At 32.8% G+C, this 25,098-nt stretch overlaps 2 protein-coding genes across 4 annotated transcripts; one reads left to right on the forward strand and one right to left on the reverse strand.

Annotated features, from left to right (window-relative positions):
* Positions 1 to 629: 629 nt before the first annotated feature.
* LOC125843362 (puromycin-sensitive aminopeptidase) lies at positions 630 to 9,398 on the reverse strand. The gene is made up of 31 exons (XM_049522609.1): positions 8,900 to 9,398; positions 8,367 to 8,444; positions 8,187 to 8,231; positions 7,232 to 7,372; positions 7,073 to 7,148; positions 6,771 to 6,847; positions 6,544 to 6,657; positions 6,360 to 6,434; positions 6,166 to 6,273; positions 5,858 to 6,070; positions 5,704 to 5,765; positions 5,549 to 5,576; positions 5,372 to 5,458; positions 5,245 to 5,270; positions 4,827 to 4,890; positions 4,662 to 4,742; positions 4,473 to 4,520; positions 4,335 to 4,370; positions 3,878 to 3,934; positions 3,669 to 3,778; positions 3,504 to 3,584; positions 3,092 to 3,275; positions 2,775 to 2,923; positions 2,550 to 2,688; positions 2,318 to 2,464; positions 2,145 to 2,226; positions 1,889 to 2,061; positions 1,603 to 1,713; positions 1,305 to 1,421; positions 938 to 1,009; positions 630 to 835 (listed from the first exon to the last, which is right to left on the reverse strand). Exons 1-31 carry the CDS (start codon positions 8,975 to 8,977, stop codon positions 755 to 757), a joined length of 2,940 nt encoding a protein of 979 aa, XP_049378566.1. The 5' UTR covers positions 8,978 to 9,398; the 3' UTR covers positions 630 to 754.
* Positions 9,399 to 20,374: 10,976 nt separating this feature from the next.
* LOC125841856 (uncharacterized) lies at positions 20,375 to 24,869 on the forward strand. 3 transcript variants are annotated; one of them, XM_049521040.1, is made up of 4 exons: positions 20,380 to 20,736; positions 20,839 to 20,937; positions 20,979 to 21,065; positions 21,574 to 24,869. In XM_049521040.1, the coding sequence occupies exon 4, from the start codon at positions 21,638 to 21,640 to the stop codon at positions 24,629 to 24,631; it is 2,994 nt and encodes a 997-aa protein (XP_049376997.1). In that variant the 5' UTR covers positions 20,380 to 20,736; positions 20,839 to 20,937; positions 20,979 to 21,065; positions 21,574 to 21,637; the 3' UTR covers positions 24,632 to 24,869. The 3 variants fall into 3 exon arrangements, with proteins under 3 accessions (XP_049376995.1, XP_049376997.1, XP_049376996.1); XM_049521038.1 differs by having other exon boundaries at positions 20,375 to 20,583; positions 20,839 to 21,065; XM_049521039.1 differs by having other exon boundaries at positions 20,678 to 20,761; positions 20,839 to 21,065.
* Positions 24,870 to 25,098: the final 229 nt, after the last annotated feature.

The raw sequence follows: 25,098 nt of genomic DNA on the forward strand, positions 1-25,098 counted from the left end.
TTATAACTTTCACATATAGCNTTGCTATTATATACAATTTTCCCGTAAAATTGTATATTCCATTCGACCCAAAACTTATGAGTTGAGATAGCCTAAAAATGGCCCAAATGTAGTCTGAGTTTGCTTTAGAATGTAGCTGATATTCCAATGATATACACTATTCGATATTTTTTATTTTTTTTCGTTTTGACTCAATTTACAATTTGGTTCAATTTCATAACCGCCCACTTTCAACTATAGAAATCTCACAATAAAAAAGTTTAGTCGAGTAAACTTAGTGTAAAGCCCAAAATTCTAATAATATGCAGCCTTTTTAGCTCTAGGAACATTAAACTTTTCGAGTCCTAGAGTTAATTTAGTTTACACTGAAATCTTAACTTTATAAATTAATAAATAATTTAAAATAATTATTTATAATAATGTTAACATGTAATATACGACATGAGTACTTTTAAGTTCCAAGTATACACTATAAAATGCATTACTTGTACGAATTGGTCATTCATTCAAAACGAGAATTGAACTCTATAAGATACCCTGAAGAATATGAATCGAGACGAAAACTAATGCAAATTGCAGGTATAAATATTAAATATAACAAAAAGGACTTGTTCATAAGAGCTGAATATTAAACTAAGTTTGTGAACTAGTTTTAATGTTTACTGAAACCATTACATAATTATAGACTCTTTAGAACAAATGATACTGTTCGAATAGCTGAAAAATATGAAACCAAAACAATGAAAATTAAAAATCAAGCTGCCAAGCTCTTCGATGCGATTTCGAATACATTCTCTGAGAGTCCCTCAGTAGACAAGATCATCTCCAATTGTTCCTGTTAAAACACAACATATTTCTTTAGTTCCCTCCCTTCTATGCAAACACAACACTCGAATTTTAGTTCCCCAGAATAACGTCTGAGGAAGCAACTACTAACCTTCGCGAGACTTTGTCGTGTTTCATCATAACGTTTCCACCTAGAGAACGCTGAAACCATTCGTGAGGCCACCTGCCATCCATTAGAAGAAAAAAAACTAAGACACACTCTCATACTACTGGAAAACCGTCCTATAGTTCAAGATCGGATTGACCAAGATGGATCATGTGTATAGAAAATCGAAAAATGTCAGTAGTTGTGTTCAAGCATTTCTTTCTAGTTGTTTATTTCAAGAAGATACGAGAGTGTTGAGAAGGAGAGGTGCATGTCTCGTGAATTACTTCTGAATAAATTAGAAATTCAACATGTATGAACAAAAACGTTTCGTGATTCATTGGTAAATTGTATAAAGAACAATTTAAGAGACCTGTGGATTCATCTTGTCAAGCTTCACCACTAGTTCTCCCAAAAACTTGTACCCGGAGCCATCCTTGCTATGGAAGTTGACAGGTGAACCACAAAATCCTCCGATCAACGAATAAACCTGTGCATTTGTCCAAAATAAAACATCATGTCTTGTAATTGACATAAACTAGAAAGCTATATGTTGCTAATGTTGCCCTACCATGTCAGATCCTCCAAAAGTGTGCCCCTTTTGGAGGATCCGGCACATCCAGTGGCTTTTTTTGAAGAGTACGAAAGACATCAAACTCGAAAGAACATACCTTATTTGGATTACGTAGGTCAAAGGCTGTATGGTTTAGAAGTTTCTTGACATTCTCAACATTACCCGGCATGTCTGACATAGCTTGAAGAGCAAGCCACTTGTTCACAACCTAAGGATAAATAGAGTGAGATAAAAGATTTTTTAATTTTTGACTTAGTTATGAATGATTCAACGTCATGCAGGTTACTCAACAATTTGAAGGCAAGAACAGGTCCGGTAGGCAAGAATTACGGTCAAAGATGATATCAAGCAATAGTGCAGGTATTAGAGGCATAGAGATGTACCAAGTAATCATCCTGCCACTTGTTATAGAAATCAGCCAAAATTTCTTCACGAATTGCAGGTTGCTGATCGATAGCCACTAAAGCTGCAAACTGATCTGTCATGTTTGTGGCGTTTCTGTATTCATTCAATAGAAGTTCTGTGATTTCTGGGTCTTCAAGCGATCCAAGATAAGCTGTAGACAAAATAGGTCAGTGGAATTGTAATTTGTCAAATTCTAAAAACACTCTATCCAGAGATATAAGAAGACAAACGGACCAAGAGCAATATTTTTAAGAGCACGCCGTGCCATATTGTTATGATCAAACTCATAAGCACCAGAGCTCCTGTTGTTTTTAGCCTGCAAAGTGTATTTCAAGGTTTATTTTCATTAAGAACATTTTCAAGTTAATTGAGAAAAGTAACATTTTTAGAGTTTGAGAGATGATTACAGTGATAAGGAGCTCTTGTTTCAATTCAGAAGCCAGTTGCTTCCTGATGAAAGTTCGGACTGCATGAACGGCATCTGGATCAGCAACTGTCATCATGTCCATGATTTCTCCTATACCTGGCAAAGTTATTGCCTTTGCAATGAATTCCTGAGAAAATACGACAGTAATTAGCGAAATATTTTTCTTCCAACGTGAAACATAAATATCTACAAGAAAAGAGGTGGGCGAGCACCTTATCCAAGCTTGAGTCGGTGAGTATGCTTTTGATCCCCTGCAAAAACTGAGGGTTAAGAACCAAAGCCTTGTTCTGTTGGAAATCAGCTACCAGGCTGAGCATTAACTTCCTTGCCAACACTTGTCCCGCCTCCCACCTAAGAGATGGATCATATTAATCTTTGACTATTCAAATTTGCGATCAGCTAAAATGTATTGAACGAGAGACTTAGAAAATACGCACCGGTTAAACTCATCAGAATCATGAGCAAGAAGGAAAAGTAGATCGCTATCAGTGAGATCAGACTCAAGCCTGATGGGAGCACTGAAGCCTCGTAATATAGATGGTGTTGGCCTCTCAGATACGTCATTGAACACAAATTCCTCCTCCTTCTGCACAGTACAAGAGAAAAATCCATTATTACATCCTTATTACGTCATAGGAGGAACAAAATGTCGGATAAGCATATATATTTGATCAAAGTTAGCATTGTGCTTGCATATATATAGTTTAATTAAGTGGAATTGACTACACCAGTCCATCAAAACTTCAAGGCTAACCTTCGTTACGCGGATAACTGTGGTGTATACGTTTTGACCACTGCTAGCAAAACTCTCCAATTTCCCATCATGATGAACGGAAGATAGAGGCATGTCCTTACCACTTGAATCCAGTAGACCTACTGCAACAGGAATAAACATAGGTTCTTTTGCAGACTGGCCGGGGGTTGGAGGCACCTCTTGACTGGGAAAACATTAGGTGAAATATGTCAGCCTAAACGATAAAGGTTAGTACATTTAGAGCCTGTTTGGATTGACTTAAAAAAAGTAACTTTTAANTGACTTAAAATAAGTCACTTTAATAATTGTCAAACACTCTAATAAGTCAAAAACTAGCTTTTCAGCCAGTTTGACCAGCTTAAAAGCCCATCCAAACAGGCTCTTAAACAAAAATCCATTTAATGTTTTTTACCTAAACTTGAGGGAGAAAGTGCGCCCTTCAGTATTATAATTTGTTGTAACCTTCACTACAGGTGTTCCAGCTTGCGAGTACCTGCAATTATGTTTCATTTAAAAGCTTAACTTCGAAGGGAATCAAGAATTCTGGTTCGACTAGCAGGAAGGAAGAGTCGGTTACCATAACAAGAAATTAGCAAAATCTGCATTGTTGGCATCTCGCATGGCAGCAAAAAAGTCTTCACATGTTACTGCTTGACCATCATGCCTCTCGAAATATAAATCTGTGCCCTGAAGAGAAAAGGGGGTATATCAGATTCTTGAGACTCTGAAGTTCGGAAATCATTTGTCAGTACTACAAAAATAGGCAAGACATTATCATTTTCTTACTTTTCTAAATCCTTGGCTCCCTAACAAGGTTTTGTACATCCTGACCACTTCAGCTCCCTGATAACGGAAATAGTGATTAAACCAATGGTGAGTCAAAGCACGAAATGATTTCAAGGTCATGGATGTGGTGGCACGGGAAAGGGAGAAAAAAAGAGAGCCACAAAATGCCACATGAGGAGGGGCAAGGGAGGAAGAGCATTACCTTCTCATATACCTGCAAAAGAGAAAATGGAAGAAAGGAACAATAGTTAATAAATACCTTGGGAGACTAAAGGTACCAGGACATGAAAGTTAGAACACTGATAAAACATAATTATCAGGATCATACCGTAACTGCATGTCCATGAATATTCAAAGCCAGACCAGCCGTCACAACCAAACATCAGTAACAATCAGTAACAAAATTAATCATCAAAATTGGGCTCAAAAGAAATTAAAACTCCTCTTCAATGCAGACAGTTAACTGAAACTTGCCTGTGTAGAAGTTATCCATCTGTCAACATAAAAAGAGAGAAAAAGAATGAGAAAATCTTCCAAGAAGGTGGAGCCAGCATTTTCTAAACAAGGATCATCCGTATTCAAAGAGATTATCTACCTTTATATAAGAATGAGGCCGTACAGGATGAGCCATTGGACCAGCATCCTACAAAATGATAATAGTTAGCAAATTTAACTAGTCATCCACAATTCAGTAGCTCATTGTGGAGCATTATGATTTGGCAATCCATGTATATATAAGAAGTAGGAATATTATCATGAAAAGAACTAGAAGAACTCTTTGAACCTGTGGGAACTGATACATCCGAAGCTTTGAAACATCAGCAATTCTTTTCACAGGACGGCTTCCCAAATCAGACGAAAACTCCTGCATGAATCATTCAAGAACCTTATTAGCTAAGGCTACCAGAAAATTGTTCGTGTACCCATCATCTACAGGAATAAATCCAACCTGATCACGGAAAACAGTAAGTCCTTCCTTTAAACTGAGCTGGAACCAGTCACGACATGTAACTCTGCATTGAGCTCAATAGTTAATAGAAGTTTCTAACAACGAGAATACTCTCAAAGTACACAGCAAACAAGTACACTCCTTGTATTCAAGAAATAAGTTTAAACTTCAAGTGTTTTTGAAATTAACATATGAAACTTTATTTCTCATCAGAAGCAGCAACAATAGAGAGCTACAGTAATTTCTTAAAGAAAAGGCTAATAACTCCTGATGTGTTTTCAGGAATTTGAGTATATAATCGTCCATTATACACCAAAAGACCTAGAAGATAAAAACAGTAATATAATGGAATACATAGCTACTATATTAAACAGCTTTTTATTTTCTGTGAGAAGGAAAGATTGGGTTATGGACAAACCTGTTGCCTGTCCAATTGTGGAAGTACTGCAACATGGACAAGAAATGGTGATTTGCTCAGTACTCAAGAATCAGTAAGCAAAATAAAGTTCATAAATTTCAATAGCTTATGAAAACATATCACACACCTCATGTCCAATCACACCCAATATTGCTGCATAATCAGCATCTGTTGCAGTTTCTGGGGATGCCAGGACAAGCTTGGAATTGAATATCTGTTGAAAACAAAGTCAAATAATTAGGTGATAGTTAAGAAAAAGTCATAAACAGAACAATACAATGCAATAACATCTCAAATCTCATACATTCAAGCTCTTGTTTTCCATTGCTCCCCTGGAAATGAAATGAAAAAAACCAGTTATTATCCATAGAAAAAATTAGGAGAGTGGATAAACAAAGAGAAGAAAAGAAAAATGTCAAAGAATAAAAAATGACAAAGTGAAGAAAACAGAGAACTAACATGTTAAAATCTGGAACAGCAACAATATTAAAAAGATCCAGGTCATACTCCCGCCCGAAAACCTGTTTGAAAATTTTAACAAAGAAATTGTCATAAGACCATAAGACAACAAAGATAATTAGCTTGATGTACATCAAAGTAACTAAAATCTCACCTCTTCATCCCACTTCATAGCTGCCTTGAGAGAATACATAGCATGTTCTGTCTTGGGCAGATCTTGTGCAGGGGTCCAGATTCTAAGGGAGACCTTACGGCCTGAACAGGTTGTAAATGTGTCATCTCTGCTCTCCAACTGACCAGCAACCAACGCAAAAAGATAACTGGGCTTCTTGAAAGGATCCTCCCAAAGAGTAAAATGCTTTCCCCCCTGCAAAAAAAAAAAGAGAATAATAATTTGATGAGTTGCATAAGGGTTACTAGAAAACAACTTTCAACAAATAGTACAGGAAAATCCAAATGTACCTCAAGATCTCCTTGCTCTATAAGGTTTCCATTTGACAACAATACAGGGTACAGGGATTTGTCTGCCTCTATGCGACAAGTGTATTTTGCCATAATGTCAGGGCGATCCTAATGGAGAAAATGACAGCCATTAGCAAGCATTTCAAGAAAAGACGATAACATCCTAGAGGCCAAACAATAAAAAGAAGGCATACCTGATAGAACGTAATCTTACGGAAACCCTCAGCCTCACATTGGGTGCAGAAATTCCCTGATGACTTGTAAAGACCCTGAAGTAAATATAGATAATGTTACCACAAACCCATTTCACAGTGCTACTAAAATTCGAAGTGCAAGAAAAAATTATAAATAAGACAAAATCCTGCCCTTCTATTTCACCTCTAAGGATGTGTTCTTCTGAGGATATATTTCTGTCACAATCTCCAAGGTGAATTTGCTACTTGGAGGGGATTTCAGAGTCAGGTGGCGCGAGTCCACGTGGAAATCTTCCTCCTAAAACACATTAGGTGCATCATGTATGAGTAAAAGTATCATCATGTGACATATTATGTAAAAATTAAAAGACATCTTTGAACGTTCTAGGAGCAAGACTCTGATATAGGTACCTTCAGCGGATTGCCATTGATCTTAACTGATTGCAACTTCAGATCTCGCCCATCTAGGACAAGTGGGGAAGACTGACCTGTTCAAGATATATTAGCAACACATTGTGAGTTCTGGAATAAATACAACTATCAAAGTTTTGAGAAACTTCAATCAGGTAAGAAGGATGTGTCATTTAGTTTAAATATATCAACCCAGAGAAATGTGAAAGAAAAAAGTGTGTTGTGGATGATTCCATTTTATTTTTTTCGCGAAATGAATTGCAGATAAAAATAAGAAAATCTGAAGGGGTAACAAGATGTACCTTCAACTCTGGGGTTGACAGCAATTTTGGAAGCAACAATAGTACTTTCCTCACCCAATGCGAATTTCAGATCCAACTAAAATAGTAATTTGATTTAGACGCAAAACTTGAAGAAAATCCAAACCTTCACCTAGATAGAAGAAGAATCAAGGGATATACCGTGTCAAAATAGTAATCAGGTTGTTTGTAATCCTTCAGAAAGATTTCCTTTGGTGCTTCCATCTTGGATTCTTCAACTTCTTTTGGTAGAGGTTCAGTTGCAACTGAACAGATTAATCTCCGGTCAATTCTTCTAGGTTGCTGGGAAACATACAAACATACAAAACAAACGTCAGCATAGAAAAGCATTATTGGCAAAATATAAAGTACATTATAATCTNTTTGAACATTATAGGAGCAAGACTCTGATATAGGTACCTTCAGCGGATTGCCATTGATCTTAACTGATTGCAACTTCAGATCTCGCCCATCTAGGACAAGTGGGGAAGACTGACCTGTTCAAGATATATTAGCAACACATTGTGAGTTCTGGAATAAATACAACTATCAAAGTTTTGAGAAACTTCAATCAGGTAAGAAGGATGTGTCATTTAGTTTAAATATATCAACCCAGCGAAATGTGAAAGAAAAAAGTGTGTTGTGGATGATTCCATTTTATTTTTTTCGCGAAACGAATTGCAGATAAAAATAAGAAAATCCGAAGGGGTAACAAGATGTACCTTCAACTCTGGGGTTGACAGCAATTTTGGAAGCGACAATAGTACTTTCCTCACCCAGTCTGAATTTCAGATCCAACTAAAATAGTAATTTGATTTAGACACAAAACTTGAAGAAAATCCAAACCTTCACCTAGATAGAAGAAGAATCAAGGGATATACCGTGTCAAAATAGTAATCAGGTTGTTTGTAATCCTTCAGAAAGATTTCCTTTGGTGCTTCCATCTTGGATTCTTCAACTTCTTTTGGTAGAGGTTCAGTTGCAACTGAACAGATTAATCTCCGGTCAATTCTTCTAGGTTGCTGGGAAACATACAAACATACAAAACAAACGTCAGCATAGAAAAGCATTATTGGCAAAATATAAAGTACATTATAATCTGGACATAATTGCTTACAACTAATGGAAAACGCGGGATTTGACACCTCCTCCAATGCGTAACCTAGTTAAAAAAGCAGAATAATTGAATATAAGAAGAGAGAAAAATATGCACTAGACAAAGTAAGACAATACATTAAAAACCAAAAACAGATAACCAATGCTTATTGCAGAAGCCAGCCAAGAAATATTCACAAACCTCCGAAGTGAGGTATTGTTTATATCTGCAGATATCCCTCGAGCGCCCAACTGGAGTAACACGGCAACTTGCCTGAAACTACAGAGATAAAATGGAAATCAATTCTTATGTGAAATCAAGTCATTAAAAGCTAGCTTACACTACCTATATATATACTTCAAAAGGTACCATTAGCATATGAAAGAAGCTAGACAAAGAATAAGACACCAAACGAAAGTCTGAAACTCAAACGAATTAAAATAGAACTGTGGCAGAAAGACTAAAACCAATTATAAGTACTACATAAAGCCAGAATCTAGAAGGATAAGCCTTTCCCAGTGCCAAAGATAGGGATTGATTAAGATTGTGCTTAAGTTCTCAATTAGGTAACAACAACATCAATAAAGCTGCAAAATATCACTTGTCCAGTTGGTGCAGAACCACACAGTTTATCACAAGACCTATACCACTACTTGACTCTCAAATAACCAACACCACTTTCATGTTTTTCATTATTTGCTAATAGAATAAAAAAAAGGGAGTTGAATAATCACAGGAGCATTGGAGATCAAACCCAAGAGACACGTCTTTGACAAACTCGAACCCTTGCAAGGCAGAATCAACCGAGCCATCGGCAAACCACACAAGACCTAAGTAATCTACTGTTGATAATAATAGTTAGGTTCAATCTTCACAGCCAAACCCAGATATAGTTCACTAATCTAACATTCTAAATACAACTCTTCACAAAGCATAAGCCAACCCCAGATTAAAAAAAAAATCCTATAAAGCTTCAATCTTTACAAAATATACGGCAACCCCAGGTAAGTAAATCCTACAAGATTCAATCTTCACAAAACATAAGCCAACCCCAGATGAAAATTCCTATAAAGATTCAATCTTCACAAAATATAAGCCAACCCCAGATGAAAAACTCTATAAAGATTCAATCTTTACAAGTTACAAACCAACCCCAAGTGACTTAATTTGGGAAAAGCAAACCAAAAACCCCTCAGATCAAGAAAAGACTATTCCTACTCCTACAAACTACTAAGCCAAATGATATAAGAGAAGCAATGGCTCTTAAAAGGGTTTGGGAGATATATGGATAATCTAATAACATGGACTAGAAAAAATCAATAAAATGCACATCTAAAATCAAAAAAATAAATCTAAAAAAAATCAAAATTTAGTATTAGTGGTTTTACCTCTATTGATGATTTGCAAAAGGGTTGATCAACAAGAACACGAAACTATTTCTTCTATAATCTTTTTATAGTGGAGTACTAGATATTTTCAGTAAAATTCAGATTTTGCTCTATTTGTTTTTTCAAGAAAAAGAGGGTCCCATTTGTTAGATAATTACAATTGGATTGGGTTATTTTTGCGGTTGGTTCGTTTTATTTCTTTTTTTTTGCTCTTTTCTTGTATCATTTTTTTTTAATTTAGGTTTAGAGGAAACATATAAACAACAAAAAGTGGGCTAAAAATATAATTGGATAGTGTATGATGATAGTGTATATATCATGGGGTAAATAGTAGTTGGTCGAAGTGTTTAAGGTAATAACTAACTCCATTCAATATAAAACTGACAACGTGTTGTAGCAATGGGTTTTAAGTACTTACAAATACTTTTTGGAAATAAAAATAATTGATTTGTATGTTCTATTATTATTGAAACCTTTGCACGCAATTGGAATGAAACGTAGTATAAATTATGTTTAAATTTATCTTTATTGTTGAGCAATTGATACATGACGTCTTCCTGAGACGTTTATTTTAGAAAGACAATATAATGTAATGCAATTAACTTTGGTATAATTACTTTTTACAAAATGACACAACATGACAACTTTATAGGTTAAATTGGCAATAAAAGGTTGTAAAAAATGAATATGATAACTGGATAATCCACACGGCCCAATCTTTATAAAGTGTGGGCTTATAACATGATTGCAAAGATACAACTTGCGTAGACCATTGGGCTTCAGGCCCATTTTCATGCAAATAAAATGGAGAAAGGCAATTGAAACTAGGGAAAATACATAAAAACCCCCCTGAACTTGGCACGAAAACTTACTTTAGTACTTAAACTTTACGGGTAATTATTTACCCCCCTAATCTCTTTTCAAGTAAATTTAATATCACCCTAAAATTATAATACCAGTCTCACAATGGCAAGTGCATTTCACACGCGCCACGTCATTGATATGTCAGCGCCACATCATTGCCACATCAATGCCATGTAGAACATTATTTAATATTTTACTTTTTTAATTCATTTTTTTTTGTTTCTTTTTATTTATTCATAATTAAATAAGATCCATGTTCCTCAACTCAATCACGATTGCAATTTTGACTGAAAATTTAATTTGAAATGAAGAAATTATAATTTTTCTATTAAAAAGAGCTTCAAGTTCATCACATTCAAACACTACCATAAATAATAATTTTGAAGCAAGAACAAATTGTTGGCTTTTCTATTTTTTCCCTATTCATCACACCTTTTTACGGATCCAAAGGGACTGGAGGTGGGGTGGGGGCAGTTCAAAGAAAGAGAAAGAAGATGGAAAGTTCAATGAAGAAGAAGAAAAAGAAAAGGGCGATGCAGTGGTGGTTGAGACGGCAAATCTGAAGAGAAAGAAAGAGGGTGAGGCTTCTAAGAGGAGAAATAGGGTTTAGATGGGGGTTTCGAAGAAGGAGAAATTAAAGAGGTGAGGGGTTCGACGAAGAAGAAAGAGGTGGTACAAGTGGTGGTGGAAGGCAAGAGGGGTGGTGGGGTGTGAGGAAGATGAAGGAAAAAAAGATTGTTGGCTAAAAAGAAAAAAATGGGGCCCACTTATTATTTTTCTCTTTAACTTTTGATATTTACGCGCAGTAAATTTTTTGACTTGCCACGTCAGCTGTTTGGGGGATATTAAATTCACTTGAAAAGAGATAAGGGGGGTAAATAATTACCCATAAAGTTTAAGTACTAAAGTAAGTTTTCGTGCCAAGTTCAGGGGGGGTTTTATGTATTTTCCCTTGAAACTATAGTTTAAGAGTTAATTACTTAAATACACTCTAGTTTGTAATATTACGTATCTTATCAGATTTTGATATGTCTAGATACGTCCAAATACATGTATCTTGGATTACAGTGGGTCAAAATTAAGTACATTTGTTCTGATACATTGTATCCAAGTGGATTCGCATGTATCTGGGATACACAACAAATCTCACTCTCTCATGTCTCGCTCACACTCTCATATGTATCTGGAATACATAACAAATCTCGCCCACCCCCCTCGCCTCTCTCCCGTCTTGCTAACACTCTCAGACGTATCTGGGATACATAACAAATCTCGCTCGCCCTCCTCGCCTCTCTTCCGTCTTGCTCACCACTCTCATATGTATCTAGGATAGATAACAAATCTTGTTCGCCTTTCTCCCTATTTTAGTCTATCTCATAGCAAAAATATGTGTATATAAGTGTATCTTCATTAATATATGGTAGGAAACTCTTAATTAGTGATAAAATACGTAATATTTTAAAAATATAGGTAATAATAGTATATATGGTAATAGAGTAAGTCTAATTATGTAGTTTCTCCAATATTTTTAAAGTCGAGATTACGCTCTTTTCTCCTCTTTGATTAGTTTTCATAGCATAAAATATGAATCTTTTTAATCATGTAATCTAGTCTCCATCTGTCAAGGAAAATCAAATATGAATCTATTTTTCTAAAAGATATATATTATCCTTCACATCGAACACACATTATATAGATCAAAGTTTTCCCACTTATTCACCAAATTCAATTGTAATAGCTTATGTAGCTCTTCGGGTTCATCAAATCCAATAGTTTTTTACAGGGAGCATATAAAGAAAAAATAAATAATTTTTTCTTCCTTCCTCTTAAATGCGAATTTAAAATTTAAGTTCGATAGAAAGATTTTACCAATAAATTCACTGAATTTTAAAATTATAATATCAAAATTTGTATATATATATATATATATAGATTATGCTTGAAATAATGAGACAGCCCATCCATTACTGTTTCACTTCAAATAGAAAAGATTTTGACACTTTACAGTCAAATTAAATTATTTATTAGACATTTTCCTTTTGTTGACCAATTTAGACTTCCACAGGTCCACAAGGGTGTTTTGTCAAATATTTTTCCTACAAAATATTTTCTTGTTTTTTTTAGAAAAATAAATAATTTATTTACTTATTTTTTTGTTTTTAGACGATAATTTTCTTATAATGTAGAAAAATATCACGATAGGTGGAAATGAAACATCCTAAAAAAGATATATCCCAACTCTTAATACTATTAAGATAATTTTCTTATTCACCTATTAACTATTTGGGGAAAAAAAATCAACATTCTACATTTTGTGAGAAAATGTATATTTTTTTAAACTTATAATTAAAACACCTATGAAATGCACTTATTGAATATAATAAAATGTTGACCATAAGAGCTAATAGGACATATTACTATTACTATATATTAGAAGAGTCTAGGATTTACTACCATTGTTCCAATTAAATCATTACAAATGTCCAATACTTACTATATAAAATATATAAGTCGGCCCCACCTCCTTCCACTTAAATAATATTTTTCAACCTTATCATGATAAAAGTTGAATTTATTATCCTTTTCATTTAATTTTATATGATATTGTTTTTTCTATAAAATCATTATATATGTTTTAATAATTTAAATTTCAAAAACATTATAATTTAACTTTAAAGATTTTATTTTATCAAAATCTTGTACATTGAAATATATAGTTATGAATTTAAAATATTTTTAAAATCATATAAAAATTTCAATAACTTCTCAAATTCCATAATATAACACTTAAATACTACATATTATATATTAATTACTATACTATAAATGACTTAAATACTCCATATTATCTATTACAATAATTAACAATTATTTGACACTTTAAATTCTATCAATGCCATATAAATTAGGATAAAAAACCTAACATATAATATTTAAATATATTTAAAAATAATATAAGTAATACTATACATTACAATAATTAACAGCTTAATTATTTAAAACTTATATAAAAAATTTAATTGACTCTCTAAATTCTATTGGTACCACATAAAATAGATTATATAATAAACATATATTGTTTGAAATTGACGAAAAAGAAACAATAAATTACAATAATTAATAAAAAAAAAGTCCACTCCAAAAAATCTATCAATTAACAACATATATTGTTTGAAATTGACGAAAAAGAAACTATAAATTACAATAATTAACAAAATAAATCTCTCGACTCCAACAAATCTATCAATTAATGCCACATAAATTGGGACATGGCAAATAACATATAGTATTAAAAAATTAGGTTCAAAATGTACTAAAAAATACAATAATTAACAACTTAATATATTAAAGAGACATAAAAAAGGGTTAATATTTGAAATTCTGCATGTGCCACATAAATTAGAACAAATAGAGTAATAAATATTACTTTCAAAATTATGTTAAAAAAAAGTACTACAAATCACAATAGCTAACAATTTAAAATATTTTTAAAATCATATAAAAATTTCAATAACTTCTCAAATTCCATAATATGACATAAATTTTAAAAAAAAGTGTTATAAATCATAATAAATAGTACAATATTTAAACTACTTTAAAAGCATTATAAATTGTAATAAATAATACAACAATTTAAATTACTTAAAATTTAACGACTTAAAAATATTTTTTTAAATGTATTAAAATTTTGGTTAATTGTCAAAACTTTACATGTGCCACATAAATTGGGACATGGACAGTCACACATATTTTTTTAAAAAAATTACATTAAAAGTATTCTATCAATTAACAACATATATTGTTTGAAATTGACGAAAAAGAAACTATAAATTACAATAATTAACAAAATAAATCTCTCGACTCCAACAAATCTATCAATTAATGCCACATAAATTGGGACATGGCAAATAACATATATTATTAAAAAATTAGGTTCAAAATGTACTATAAAATACAATAATTAACAACTTAATATATTAAAGAGACATATAAAAAAGGGTTAATATTTGAAACTCTGCATCTGCCACATAAATTAGAACAAATAGATTAATAAATATTATTTTCAAAATTATGTTAAAAAAAGTACTACAAATCACAATAGCTAACAATTTAAAATATTTTTAAAATCATATAAAAATTTCAATAACTTCTCAAATTCCATAATATGACATAAATTTTTTTAAAAAGTGTTATAAATCATAATAAATAGTACAATATTTTAACTACTTTAAAAGTATTATAAATTGTAATAAATAATACAACAATTTAAATTACTTATTACTTAAAATGTAACGACTTAAAAATATTTTTTTAAATGTATTAAAATTTAGGTTAATTGTCAAAACTTTACATTTGCCACATAAATTGGGACATGGAGAGTCACACATATTTTTTTTAAAAAATTACATTAAAAGTATTCTATCAATAAACAACATATATTGTTTGAAATTGACGGGAAAAAAAAATATAAATTACAATAATTAACAAAATAAATCTCTCGACTCCAACAAATCTATCAATTAATGCCACATAAATTGGGACATGGCAAATAACATATATTATTAAAAAATTAGGTTCAAAATGTACAATAAAATACAATAATTAACAACTTAATATATTAAAGAGACATATAAAAAATGCTTAATATTTGAAATTCTGCGTGTGCCACATAAATTAGAACAAACGGAGTAATAAATATTTTTTTCAAAATTATGTTAAAAAAAAGTACTACAAATCACAATAGCTAAAAATTTAAAATATTTTTAAAATCATATAAAAATTTCAATAACTTCTCAAATTCCATAATATGACATAAATTAAAATAATAAAATATATATATATATTGGGCCCCGTGCTGGCACGGGTTCCTATATCTAGTTGCTATTACAAGAATCTTTCTTCACCAATATATAAGATGTGCATACATGATATAATCTTAATTTATATTTATATTATCAAACAAAAATTTAATCAATCTAATTGTTAATTTCTTTTATTTATTTAAACAAAAAAAATAGAAAATACTTTAATTAAGACAAGATCAAAAAAGACATGGCTGTCTCTAATTTAGTATTACAAAAAAGAAACATGCTTCCATGTTCAACTCCTTCAAGGTTATAGCCTTTTATTACTAATTTATATTTGTATCGCATAAAACTTATTATGAAAAAAGGCTTTCCTATAAGAGTTTTTTCTTTATCAAGACTCGAACCAGAAATTTCAAATTAAATGTGAAGAAGTTTCATTCGTATCTAAACATATAGATAGAAATGGTCCTAACAAAAATATAAAACTAAGTTTTGGTCCCCCTTTGAACAAAAATAATACTAGTTCTTCATTAATGACAACTCTCCTTTTTTTTTTTTTAATGGTGAAACAAAATTGAGAAAGTGTTAGGTTATATCCATTATGATCCATCAATAGTTGTTTCTTTTTTTTTTTCTTGATATTGTTTCCTTTTTTTTTCTTGATATTGTATTATCCTATTCGATTCAGATATCAATAAATAGAAATTAACAAAATGATGGTTCTTTAATGTCAGGTACTCGTATTGGAGTTCGATTATTTCGAATTCGTGTTGCAAAGTCGGAGGAAGCTCTCCCTGCCAAGGATTTTTTCATATACAAGGCACAAACTCGAAAACTCTGATTAAGGAAGGAGCAGCTTCATCCGTCACATCCTTTGGTGGTGATACTTTAATTAATTAGTTAATTTAGACATGTTAAAAACAAAATATAGTTACTGAATGACTAATGAGTTTGTCTTTTACTGTTTATAAAAAATTACCACACATGGTTTTTGAGAACTGAGCTAGAATTATTTTTTTAATTAATTAGCAAAGTTGGATTAACCTCTCTTGGATTATGTAAAAGTTTGAAAATTTTCAAACCAAAGAGAATAAACAATTAAGAAGCATATGCTTGATTGATATTAAATTAATTGTTTAATGGTGTAGGCCACCTTGGTTTTGCAAAAATAACTAAGCAAGAAAACAAAGTTTATTCTTTTTATTTTTAATTTTTGGCTGATTATGGGTCTAATTATGATGAGTAATAAAAAACTGTGCAATTAACCTAATCATACTTCTTTTGAACACTTTCCAGGTGGATTCCTAGTGCATGTGCTTAGCATAGATTACATGATTAATAATCACTAAAAAAATATTAGATTTAAATCAAAATTATTATGAAAATTATACTAGAGTAATATGGCTCCGCGAAGAAAAGAGATTGAGTTAAAGAACATTTTCGACATGGTTTTTTTTCTAAAATTTGTTCGATTAAAAAAACATGAATTTATTTTATATTGTAGGCGACGATAATAAAAGTTAGTTTGGTGAAGTCAATTTTATTTCCTATTGTTGGATGGGAGACATGCTGCTTAAAAGAAGACAATTGTCAAATCATAATATGTACTTTGGATGGCTTTATGATTCACTAAAAATATATATATATACTCACTAAGAAATGACAACAATTATTTTCCTCATCCACTTTTTTGAGGAATAATAAAACATGGATGAGAAGCATGTACATATAATTAATTGTGGGTCCAAAAAATAAATGAAATGAATAAATCAATACTTAAACAAAATGACTTTGTGAACTTATTATTTTAAGCCATTTATCCACCAAGCATCATAAGTAAGAGAAGTAACATCACTATACATTGTATATGTAGGTCATTCCTTAAATGTTGTTGCAACAAGCAATTTGCATATTCTAGTAGTTTCCTAATATGAGTTTATAAGTTAATTTATATATGCTAAGAAGATAAAATGATTAAATTATCAGCAGTAGCAAAGTCAGATTTTTCATTAAAATAATTTAACATATACCATATAAACATAAAAATTTTTGTATATATAAATCTAGCAAGTACATTATGAACAATTCAATTCATCAACGGATTTTCTTACAATTATTTTGTTACGATATACGACTTCAACCCCAATCGAAAACCCTCATCTAAGTCATCTTCCCTGGATTGAATTCCTAGTTAAAGAGTGGACTAAGTTAAGCTTACATAACACTATGGAAACAACCTCGAGCAAGTACGATAAATGGATTTGGAAGCATGTTTCTAGCTTCGTTTCCAATTAAGCCCCCCTTCCCTACTAAAAACACATGAATTTCTACCAAATCTTTTTGAAAAAGATTGGATTTTCAACAAACTATATGTCCATATATTAAAACTTTGATAGACCTCTTTCAGAAACTTTCACCAGAAATTTTCAGGTCTTTGATACTGAATTTCATCCCTCTAGCTCCGCCCTTGATCACCAGAATATTTAGTATGTTAAAATTTGCATTTTTGATTTAATTTTGGAAGAAATAATATTTGAAACAAAAATATCTAGAGTTTGGTACAAGGTTATAAGATCAATATGTGTGAAAGAGAGATCAAAAGTCATTCATAGTATGGTTTCTCACATGGAAGCATGTGCCCATAAGTACTAACAAAAGAGTGTATTTTTGTACTGATGTTGAAAGAACCAAATGTAGTGTCATTTTAGTCAACTTACTAGTTCTTTTGGATATTGAGATATTATCTAATTATATCAATCATTTTGTAGAAAAAAAAATCATTGATGTATGAGTTTCATATGTATCAAATAATGGGATTGGTATGTTTGTTTTTTTCTATGGTGTATTGTTCAATGAATATAAAGTGGATGGATACAAGTTATGTCTTTATAGTTTGCTCATGTAGTTTTCTAATTAGTGGAGTGACTCTAGATAAAATTTTAACGTGCTTGAAGAATTTATTGATAATTTTGGGTCCATAAACATTAATATAAAGTCTCCTTTATTATTATTTTTTTTTTAGGTTGATAGGCTTTTTATTAGTTGAAATTGTCAATTATCTTGGTAGCCTCTATAGATATTTTTTTTCCACGTTACGTATGCATGTTTGGTGTATATCGTATTCATTCTAGTACTATAGTAGGTAAAATTAAAGGTTTAAGGCATATAGGATCTCAATTTTGTAATTTTAAGTCAAATATATTATATGCCACTATGAATTCTTGAAGAAAAAAAAAGGAAAAAATTAAGGAAACAAAATTCCATATATAATTTTATTAATTAATTAATGACAACCATATCAAAAGAGGAAACATAAAACAATTAAAGTTTATACCAAAATTGCAATAACTGGATGGAATAAATATAAAGTCCAATAAATTACGAGCACAACAACTTTGGTTGCCATATGATTAATAATAATAATGGCACGTATAATTGTAGTTTTAATTTCGTTTACTTACAAGTACTATTAACAAATAAAATTTTAATTGATTAACCGTTAATTACACCGTCTATAAATCTTTAAACTCAAAACAATTATTACAAGAATTATGAGCAAAGTTGGCTCTACAACCACATCAACTTAATTACATCATTACTACATGTATATTAATACTAATAAAATTATAAAGTACCACATCTTTTATTCCATATTAAGTACTCTATCTACTCCAAAAATATTTTGATTTTTCCTTCTTGAATTCACGTACTATATATATATATATATATATATATATATATTTTATTTATTTTTTATTTTTATTTTTATTTTTTTTGTCATTTCAACGTGAAAAAATATTAATTATGTGTAGGGATGACAAATGAGATGGAGCGGTTGCCAAAATTCACATAAATCCAAAAAGATTTTAATCCATCCCGCATGTATAACATTGTGTCAATTCAACTACCGACATCCACGATGAATCAAGAGGAAAATCGATTCTCAATAGTCAATACCTTCTTTTTTTTTTCCTTTCGTTTAATCATTTGGCATCTGAAGTTTATTAGCTTAATTAATATTTTTTTTATTGTATTTATCCACTAAAGTGTATATAAAGTTCTCTTGATTAAAGTATTTTATTTTAAAAATTGAAACTCGATATATTTAATGAAAAGTGAAAGAATTTCAACTATTTAATTATTCTTGTACTGATCGGAGGTGAAGCTAAAAGATGGAAATGATCCATCCAATTACCTTCTTTTGAAAAGTTACATTATTATTGTATATAAGGTTTAATTATTTTTAATAATGTATATATAGTATATATTGAATCAACTTTATTTATTTGTTCTTTATATTATAAACTCGTTTAGTAAATTAAATTTTTATTATCGCCATGTTCGAGATTGAATTGATACTAAATGTATTTAAGACCGAGCCGGATGATTGGTTCAAGAAAAAATCAACTCGACCAATTTGAAGTTCAGGTTCATTATCAAGTTGGGGGATCGTCTCCAACTGGAACTGAATTAATATGATTTACTTAGATTCGTGCGAGACCGAGTTTATTGGATTGAGCTGACCCATTTTTTTTAAAAATATGAACTTAAAGCTAACTGTTGAATCGGGTTGAACCGGTTCAATTGACCAATTCTGCATCTAATAGTATTTTATTGAGGATGCTCAATCCAACCCAACCCTATCCCTCTTTATGAGTCGGTCTAGCCGGGCAAAAATCAGATTCAATCAATTTTTGGATCAGCACAACCAATTTGTTATATAACTCAACCCAACCCAATCCTACCCCTCTATATGAGCCGGTCTGGCTCGGGCAAAAACCGATTTGGTTCGATCCAATTTTGGGTCAGCCCGACCCGATACCTTGATATATTTACCAACAGTAGTATATAATTGTAAATCCAAAGTATAGACTTTGGAAAAAAGGCTTTTTTGACAACACCATTCCTCGTCAGATCCGTCCTTTCTTGTTGGGTCCCATTTTTTGTCAAACAACCCACCCCCACCTAAAACCACCCCACCAAAACCCCTGCACCCCCACCCCCAAAACCCAACATATTAGCAGAAAACAGTAGAAAAAAGAACCCTTCCCCGTCTCTAACGGTGCTCCTCTTTCCTGTCAGCTCACATTCTCAGTACCCTCTGAATTTTTTTTTAACACAAAAAGATAGATATTTTGAGTTTTTACACATACCTATGTAATAAATGAAGTATTTTGTAAGATGGGTAGTGTGAAAAAAATGAACTTTTCAAAGTTTTGTGTATAAATTTTTTGAGTTATTGAGTAAAGTTTGAGTCTTCGTAAAAAAAATCAAGAAAAGAAAAATATATAAGGAAACAAACAGCTTCATTGTCATCTCAATAACACACTGAACCCTTTTTAGTTATTCTTGAAAAAGGTAAATCAATTTTCCCATTCATTCCTTTCTTTCATTTTCTCATCAATCAAATCTTTACTCTTTTGTCTCTTCCTTTTGTTCAAACTTGGGTCTCTCTCTAGTTGCTAATATTGAACTTATTTTCCTCTATGTGACTTCTTGATCCATGTACAAGTATGTATTGTGTGTTTTTGTACATGTATGTTCATTTTAAAATGTTTTTTTTGGTGGTTAGTAGATGTGTTTGAATATTTATAGTTTATTTTGTTTTGACAGGTTCAAGAAGATATTGGTTGTGGATGCCACTTAGGTTTTTATTTTATTGGGATTAAGATTGGTTTATAAAAGAATGGTCTTTTGTGTTGATTGAAGGGGAAAAGATTGAATCTTTGGACATTTTGTGGTGATTGAAGTGAAAAAGATTGAATCTTTGGACATATTGTGGTGATTGAAGTGAAAAAAGATTGAATCTTTGGACACCATCATTGCTAACTTTCCTTCAAGTAAGTATATGTTGGATCTGAGTTATTGTAGAATTAGAGGCTTGCATTGTTGTATTGTTCAAATTGTGGTTTTGAAGAAAATGCTTTGTGGTTTTAAATTCTTCTGTAGATCTATTGCTACAGATTTAGGAAGGCTGTTTGTTTCCCTTCTAGGTTTTCTGTTTGTAATGGAGCATTAATTATCTTTACTTCATTGCTAAATGTGGATTATGGAGTCAAATGACAAATTAGTATTAGACATTAATGCTTTTATGTTAATCTAGATATGGCATCACTTTAACTAATTCTCTTTTTTCAGTATGGTATCCTGCATTTTTGAAAAATAAAGCAATCTTCATTTGGAAAACCTAGTTAAAATTTAGGCAGACCTAAGTCCAGTTTGAAAAAAATAATATAAAAATTAGGCAGACCTAAGTTTACCTTTGTTCTTATGGCTGCATACAGTTTGCAGTTTTATGAATGGAGATTGTCCCTTCACTGACATTTTGATTTTTTTTTTCAATTTCAGAGGTTTATCTGTTTTCCTGGAATGCATGAAATTTTCTTGTGAATGGGAGTGAGTAGTTTTAACCATGGATCTCCGGGAAGAAAGCTCCAGATTTGGCTCATTACCAAGCACAACATCAAGAAACCTTTCTTCTTCATCGTCGACTTTCTTTTCTGCGAACCAGTCGCCATTCTTCTCTCCTAGATCACCCAAGTCCCTGGTATCAGCATGCTCGGATAATCAATTTCGTGATAGTGATGTTACCTCTGCTGCCTTAGATGCTAGTTTGGGCATTTTAGGTCCAGAATCATTTGCAAATGCTAGATTGTCAGATGCTTATCCTGTTGCATTAGCTAGTGCCGCGAATGATCTCCAGAAGTTGGATTTTGTATCTTCTTCGACGTCAAATTCTAAGAGCACTATAGCGAGTTATAATGTTGGACCTGAACATGAATATTTGCGACCTAAAGGAAAGCAGAAAAAGAGTGGAAGGACGCAGGAAACTTGTGTTACTCCAACATCGACTTCCTCCCTATCCAACAGAGTGAGGAGCTGTGATGTGTACATTGGTTTTCATGGCCGCAAACCTTTACTGCTCAGATTCATGAATTGGCTCCGTGCTGAGCTAGAAATCCAAGGTCTTAGTTGCTTTGTTACTGACAGATCAAGGTGCCAAAATACTAGAAAGCATGGCATGGTTGAGAGAGTAATGGATGCTTGTACATTCGGAGTTGTGATCTTAACCAAGAAATCATTCAGGAATCCATATACCATAGAGGAGCTGCGCTTCTTCGCTAGCAAAAAGAATTTGGTACCAGTGTACTTCGATCTGAGTCCAGAGGATTGCCTTGTGCGAGATATAATTGAGAGAAGAGGAGAGCACTGGGAAAAACATGGTGGTGAACTTTGGCTACTTTATGGGGGATTGGAGAAGGAGTGGAGAGATGCTGTCAATGGTCTTTTGCGTGTCGATGAGTGGAAGCTAGAGGCTCATGATGGCAAGTGGAGGGAATGCATATTGAGGGCTGTAACTCTATTGGCCTTAAGATTAGGGAGGCGAAGTGTTGTGGACAGACTATCCAAGTGGAGGGAGAAGGCAGAAAAGGAGGAGTTTCCTTTCCCTCGAAATGAGAATTTTGTCGGCAGAAAGAAGGAGCTATCTGAGCTTGAGTTTCGGCTTTTTGGTGATGTTAGTGGGGATGCAGAGAAAGACTATATTGAACTAAAGGCTAGACCCAAGCGAAGGAATTTGACAATTAGTTGGAGTCGGAGTAATTCAATCAACGAAAGACGGTTAGAGCGTCCTAGTGACAACAAAAGGAAAGGGAAAGAGCCAGTGACATGGAAGGAATCTGAGAAAGAAATTGAAATGCTAAATGCTGAAGTTTCTCAAACCCAACAGCATGCACCAAAACCGAGGAACTCTAAGAAACATGGAAGGCGAAACAACTCCTTGAAAGTTGTCTATGGAAAGGGCATTGCTTGTGTGTCTGGGGAACCAGGAATTGGCAAGACAGATCTACTGCTTGAGTATGCTTATCAATTCCATCAGCGCTACAAAATGGTCCTTTGGATTGGAGGTGAAAGCAGATATGTTCGACAAAACTACTTGAACTTGTGGTCGTTTTTAGAAGTTGATGTCGGGGTAGAAAATTCACCTGATAAAAGCAGGATTAAGAGCTTTGAGGAGCAAGAAGAGGCTGCTGTAGCTAGGGTTAGGAAAGAACTCATGCGAGACATTCCATTCTTGCTGATAATTGATAACTTGGAGAGTGAAAAGGACTGGTGGGACCATAAACTTATAATGGATTTGCTTCCCCGTTTTGGGGGTGAAACACATGTTCTCATATCCACGCGCCTCTCTCGGGTTATGAATATGGATCCTATCAAACTCAATTATCTGTCGGAGATTGAGGCAATGTCTTTGATGCAGGGTGCTGTGAAGGATTACCCGATTGCTGAAATTGATGCCTTGCGAGTTATTGAGGACAAACTTAAAAGACTGACACTTGGCCTTGCCATTGTTGGAGCAATTCTTTCTGAACTTCCTATAAATCCTAGTAGGCTTTTGGATACCATCAATCGTATGCCTATGAAGGAAATAATCTATATTCGTCGGGAAAACCATCCACTGAGGCGAAACAATTTCCTTTTGCAACTTTTTGAAGTTTGTTTCTCAATATTTGACCATGCTGATGGACCAAGAAGTCTAGCAACAAGAATGGCCCTTGCAAGCGGTTGGTTTGCTCCATCACCTATTCCAGTTTCTCTATTAGCTCTGGCAGCTCACAAGATACCAGAGAAATACCCACGTCAGAGGATGTTGAAGAAAGTTTTATGCTCTTTAACTTGTGGTTTCACATCATCATATGCTAGAAAATCTGAGGCAGAAGCCTCTTCACTTTTGTTGAGATTCAACATTGCAAGGACTTGTAGAAAGGAAGGCTACATTCAGTTCCATCAGCTTATCAAAATGTATGCTCGAAAAAGAGGGGTCACTGGAGTTGCACAAGCCACAGTACAAGCTGTTATTACTCGCGGTTTAATAGCCCAGCACTCTGAGCACATATGGGCAGCATGCTTTTTGCTCTTCGGATTTGGGAGTGACCCCATGATAGTTGAGCTTAAAGTTTCCGAATTGTTGTTTCTTGTGAAAGAGGTGATTCTCCCACTTGCCATTCGAACATTTATTACATTCTCACGCTGTGCTGCTGCTTTAGAACTTCTACGGCGTTGTACAGATGCATTAGAAGCGGCAGATCAGGCATTTGTCACACCTGTTGACAAGTGGTTGGATAAATCCCTTTGTTGGAGACCCATCCAGACAAGTGCCCAATTAAACCCTTGCCTTTGGCAGGAACTTGCTTTATCAAGAGCTACAGTGCTCGAAATCAGGGCAAAGCTAATGTTAAGGGGTGGACAGTTTGATATTGGTGATGATTTAATCCGGAAGGCTATTTTCATTAGAACTTCAATCTGCGGTGAGGACCATCCAGAAACCATATCTGCTCATGAAACGCTCAGTAAACTTACAAGACTCCTTGCTAGTGTTCAAAATCATACATCAAATAGAAGTTAATTGTTGTAGTTTAGCTAGATTTATAGAAAGTAATTGGAATAAGCTGGTTTAACAGTTCAAATGATAGCATTTTTTTATATTAATGAGCCATACATCTTATTCAAATTCTTTCCATTTCTTTTTGATATGCTAATTTCATTTCTATTTTTGCTTATGATGTTGCTATTCTTATCCTGCTTCCTATTTATTGTTGATGGTTCATATGATATCTTTTGCTTCCGCTTGCTGTTTGTTAGATCTTATTTCTTCTATTAATAAGGTATGGAAATAGTGTAATCAGCCACTGGATGTTCTTAATTGTTAAGTATTCCGTGGGTAGAGGATTTTATATCATTATCCTCTTCAAAAGGAAAAAACCTTAGAGGAAGATTGCCTTCTCAAAAGGACTAAACAGCTTGCATATAGCTTATCCAGCCAATATGGAGTTGTGGCATGGTTGATTAATTATATCCGCTTCAAAAGGGAAG

Source organism: Solanum stenotomum, chromosome 10 (assembly GCF_019186545.1).
Source record: "Solanum stenotomum isolate F172 chromosome 10, ASM1918654v1, whole genome shotgun sequence".
Lineage (NCBI taxonomy): Eukaryota > Viridiplantae > Streptophyta > Magnoliopsida > Solanales > Solanaceae > Solanum > Solanum stenotomum.